General features: G+C 34.6%; 1 protein-coding gene across 1 annotated transcript in view; it reads left to right on the top strand.

The window, feature by feature from the left end:
- The first annotated feature begins 5,040 nt into the window (after window positions 1-5,040).
- Window positions 5,041-5,664, top strand: part of LOC130237107 (CSC1-like protein 2) — a 44,361-nt gene continuing 43,737 nt past the window's right edge. Inside the window, exons 1-2 of the mRNA XM_056467912.1 lie at window positions 5,041-5,049; window positions 5,142-5,179. Of these exons, the coding sequence (XP_056323887.1) occupies window positions 5,041-5,049; window positions 5,142-5,179 (47 nt within the window). The remainder of the gene's footprint in view (window positions 5,050-5,141; window positions 5,180-5,664) is intronic.

Genomic DNA, 5,664 nt, shown 5'->3' with positions numbered 1-5,664 from the left:
ATTAGTATCATTATTATTATTATCTTGTAGACAATGACACATTAAATGTATCAAAAGTGACAGTAAAGACATTGATCTTAATATTTTAATTAAGTGCTCTTTTTATCTTAAAATTGATCAAGGAATTTATTTCCAAATTTATAATAAATTTTCCAAAGGAAGATAATTAAACCCATCAAATAAATAGTTTTAAATTAGTGAAGTAGATTTTTTTTGTTTTAAAGAATAAATAATAAACATATGTGTATATATACACACACACATACACACATTAATATATTAATAAAAATGTACTGTGTGAAATGACTAACAATAAATTACATTAATTTAAAAACAAAAATAAGATTACTGATAATAATAATTTATTATTATTATGATAATTGAATTAATAATTTTACATAGTAATACTCTTTTGAATAGTTGTGCACTAGTCTTTTGCTAGTTTTGATGTGTTTGTAATATGTAAGTTGTAGACGGGGTTTTATTCGGTTAATCTAGAAGCAAAGCAAACAAATATTTTAATTCTCTGAAATCATTTCACTTCAATTTTAATTGAATATTCATTTAAATTTTAATAAGTCAAATGTGCAGTTCATTCACAGTCAATTCATACAGAGCTACTTTCAGTAAAATAGAACCAAATCCACTCAACTCAGTGAGGTTTTATGTGCTGTTTTTTTTTCCAATTATTATTTAAAGAAAATAAAGCATTTTTGAGTTGGTGCTTTGACTTTGACTTTGTGTCTGACTTTATATCTTTATTACTCATTTCCCATCCTCGTGTCCCTGTTCTCCCTCCCTCTGGACTCCATTGATTTTTCCATGCAACACTGACCTCACGTCAACATTATATACACGCGGACAGAAACCAGCGGCCTTTATAGAGGACCAGAACTTCCTCACTGCATCATTTCTCTTTAAATCACAGTCATGATGAAGCAGCATTTCTGCTCTCGCTTCAGACGCAGACCTTGAAAGACCCCAGAAACATTCAAGAGAGAAACGGACTCCTCCAAAAAATCTTGTTCTGCTCCTTACAGCCCATTTAGAGGGAAACTGAAGAGAAACCTGCATCCAGTGATAAATGTTTGGCACAACGCTGTATATAAATATCCAGAGTTTAGCAGTTTTTCTTATTTTGTGATTCATGTTTTATTTTTACCTTTATTTCTGCTTTTGAATTGCATTATGGGAGCTTGATCTTTCTTCCAACAGGAGTGCTCAAACTTTTATTATGAAGAGCGAAAAACAAAATAGATTGAGGGTTATGGGCCAAAGTTAAATATCCCAAACCATATTACATAAAATTTGCCATGGGTAATTTCCTAATTTATTTGCTAATAATTAAAAATATCTAGAAAATGGGGGCATCACGGTGCCGCAGTGGCACTAAATTGGCCGTAGTGTCTGAGTGTGTGTGTGTATGGGTGTTTCCCAGTGCTGGGTTGCAGCTGGAAGGTCATCCGCTGTGTAAAACATATGCTGGAATAGGTGGCGGTTCATTCCGCTGTGTTGACATCTGAAGTAGAGACTAAGCTGAAGGGAAAAAAATGAATGAGTCTTAATTAGGTGTCACGGTGGCGCAGTGGGTAGCACGATCGCCTCACAGCAAGAAGGTCACTGGTTCGAGTCCCGGCTGGGTCAGGTGGCATTTCTGTGTGGAGTTTGCATGTTCTCCCCGTGTTGGCGTGGGTTTCCTCTGGGTGTTCCGGTTTCCCCCACAGTCCAAACACATCTGCGCTACAGGTGAAAGCTAAATTGTTTGTAGTGTATGTGTGTGAATGAGAGCGTATGGGTGTTTCCCAGTGACGGGTTGCGGCTGGAAGGGCATCCGCTGCGTGAAACATATGCTAGATAAGTTGGTGGCTCATTCAGGGCGACCCCTGATTAATAAAGGGACTAAGTCGAAAGAAAATGAATGAACTAGAAAACGTTGCTTTAAAACAAATCAATTATTGATGCAGTATCATTTTTAACGTTTTATACTGAACTTATTATAATAAAAACATAAACAATCCCATTTATAACACTATAGAATTCAATGCTGAATACACTAGTCAAGCTGCTTCTGCCTTTACCTTGATTTGCTCACTGATGTCTTGTGCATTGTCCTCCATCTGTCAACTCACAGTATTTACATTTTAATAGTCAGATTCATTTACAACATTTAATTGAAACAACAGTTCTGTAGCTCCTCAATTAAACAAGGAAAGGTTATGGTAAATTTGAAATGATTATCTCTGTCAAAGGCATTCGCCCCAACCAACTCCCCATCACTCTCTTTTCAGATGGGATAGTGGGCCAAACCACTATCCAGGGTTACCTTGGGCCAGCTTTAGCCCACGGGCCCTTCTTTGGGCACCTCTGGTTAAAAGTGCTATATTGTCTGAGTTCATGTTGTATATTACGCTACAAAAACCTTGTATTGAACTGTCAGTACAGTTATTTTACAGACTTATTTCTCTAGATATTATTTCTTATATTATTAATTCAAACCACTAAAATGTCAGTAAAAGTCACTTTGTTAAACTGTAGAGTTGAATATTCAACATTAAAAGTGGACAGAGCAGAGATCAACATCCCATAATGCAATTCACAACTGTAAATAAACAAAAAGTGAATCACAAAACACAGGAATTGTTCATTAAGAGATATTTTTGACAGTGCACTTCTGGTCTCTGTGATGCAAAAAAAGTCACTGAATTATTGAAAGTAGCTCTGTATTAATCGACTATGAATGAGCTGCTTATTTTATTTTATTCAGCTTGAATACTTAATTAAAATGGAAGTATGAGTCTGGGAAATAAAAATATCTGTTGAATTGTGCTTTATTATTACTCTTCATTCATTTTCTTTTGGGCTTAGTCCCTTTATTTATCTGGGGTCGCCACAGCGGACTGAACCGCCAACTTATCCAGAATATGTTTTACACAGCGGATGTCTTTCCAGCTGCAACCCAGTACTGGGAAACACCCATACACTCTTGCATTCAGACACACACTACAGCCAATTCAATCTTTTTTAGCTTATTGTACCTGTACTGCATGTATTTAGACCGTGGGGGAAACCGGAGCACCCGAAGGAAACTCACGCCAACACAGAGAGAACATGCAAACTCCACACAGAAATGCCAACTGACCCAGCCAAGGAACCAGCAATTTTCTAGCTGTGAGGCGATTGTGCTACCCACTGCGCCACCATGACGCCCCGCTTTATTACTCTATTAATAAAAGACCACATAAACATGTCATTGATTTAAAATAGGTGGATGGATGTGCTTTGGGATAAATAAAATATGTTGAAAAGACCCTAAAATTGTAGAGTTTATTCATTTTAATGCATTTAATTCATTCTTATTAAGTGGTAAAATAGTATACTAGTGTTAAAAGTATGTTAAACATCAAAATATATTTCTAGAAAAATGTGAGCAGAAGGAAAATATTATTATTATTATTATATTAATCAGGGGTAAAAATTATCAAATAAAGCCGTTTTTATTACATTTACTACATTTAATAAATCCTTGTTAAATTTAAATGTATTGTTTTATTTGGATTAGACAGAATTCAGACAAAAGTAAATGGTTAAAATAATCTATGAAAGTACAATGGATTAATTGTTGGTAAATTTTCATGAATTCAATTAAACCACACTGTAAAAAATAAATCAGTAAAATTCACGGTAAAAAAACAGCAGCTGTGATTGCCAAGTATTTCACCGGTAAAAATACGGTACAAACCATAAAAGTAATTGCTTTTTTTTACGGTAAACTACCGTATTTCATTAATTTATAGATGTAATATGTCTGTATTTTGAATGACCAATATCTTCACATGCTTTGTTACACAGTTAGACACGTTAACACAGCCATATGCTGGTGGTGATGAGTACGATACATAATAAACCACTGCTCATCACAATCAACTTTTCCCACAAGCAGTAAAGTGTATCAGTGTAGAGAAGGTGCTCAGTGTCATTCACACAGCTACTAAACACCAGTATGGTAACACACATGAAATTAAAGTCATGAAATAAACATTGTTTATCCACATTAGCTGTAGCATAAATCTCTAATGTACATCACTGATGGGGAAACAGCTAAAAACATCCATAATAATGTCAATGAACAGCAGAAACAGTGATGTGCCATGCAGGGAATTCTGGGAAAGTCAATTCACAGTTATTCTGCGTATATATTAAGGAAACACACTGTTAATCAGGTTACAGATTTGTACTGTAGCAGTTTTACAGTGTTTACCATTGAAATCACGGCCGTTTTTTACAGTGCGGATGTGCTTTTTTATTATTAAGGTTTTATATATTAATAATTATAATCACGTTTATAATGGACATTTCAGGACACTTTTAAATCAATGATTGTTTTTCATTAGGCATGTTAATTCATTCATTTATTAATTGATTTATTATTATTAAATATATATATAAATGTAAATGTTTGAGTGTGATCCTGCCGCTGTAAGCCTGATCTCCAGCCTCTTAAAAGATCAGTGCAGTGCTGCAGCATCTCCAGCATGACCTGTGTTCAGCTCTAATCCTCAGTGTGTGTGTCGTGTGTGTGAGGGAGAGAGAATATGACCAGTTGTGTGAGAGAGAGTGTGTATGCGAGATAGAGAGTTTGTGTGTGTGTGTGAGAAAGAAAGAGAATGACCATTTGTGAGAGAGAGTGTGTATTTGAGGTAGAGAGAGAGTTTGTGTGTGTGTGTGTGTGTGTGTGTGCGTGCGCGTGCGTGCGTGCGTGCGTGCGTGCGTGCGTGTGTGTGAGCGAAAAACCAGAGTGAACGTGCATTTGTGTGAGAGTGTGTGTATTTGAGGTAGAGAGAGAGTTTGTGTGTGTGTGTGTGTGTGAGCGAAAAACCAGAGTGAACGTGCATTTGTGTGAGAGTGTGTGTATTTAAGGTAGAGAGAGAGTTTGTGTGTGTGTGTGTGAGTGAAAAACCAGAGTGAACGTGCATTTGTGTGAGAGTGTGTGTATGTGGAGAGAGTGTGTGAGGGAGAAAGTTTGTGTCTTTGCGAGAGAAGATGGTGAGTGTGTGTGTGACCATGTGTGTAACTGTGTGTGGGTGTGTGTTTGCATTTGCGATGCTCATCACACACTGACAGTTTGATGTGTTTGACCGCAGGGCTTCTGCTCCTGGTTGACGGCCATATTCAGAATAAAGTAAGTGTCTGTTTGGCTCTAATGTGAAGTTATTAATATTAATAACAGCAGAGCAGAACACACTGATCTGACTCTCTGAACAATGCCTGAACAAACAATCCTGAAAACCTGCAATCTGGAATATGCTCTTCAAGTTCATCTGAGTTTTTAATATTCATTTATTTATTTATTTGCTTATTTATTTAATTATTTACTTATTTATTTACTTATTTACTGGTTTATTTATTTACTTTATTGATTATTTATTTATTTATCTATTAATTTATTTAATTTACTAAATTCTTTATTCATTTATTTATTTACTTATTTATTTATTTATTTATTTATTTATTTATTTATTTATTTATTTATTTATTTATTTACTTGTTTACTTTATTGATTTATTTATTGATTGATTGATTTATTTATTTATCTATTAATTTATTTACTTTACTAAATTCTTTATTCATTTATTTATTTACTTATTTATTTATTCACTTATTTAT

The sequence above is a fragment of the Danio aesculapii genome, chromosome 11 (genome assembly GCF_903798145.1).
Source record: "Danio aesculapii chromosome 11, fDanAes4.1, whole genome shotgun sequence".
Lineage (NCBI taxonomy): Eukaryota > Metazoa > Chordata > Actinopteri > Cypriniformes > Danionidae > Danio > Danio aesculapii.
The sequence above is the reverse complement of the archived record's forward strand: the minus strand, read 5'-3'. Positions and strand labels throughout refer to the sequence as shown.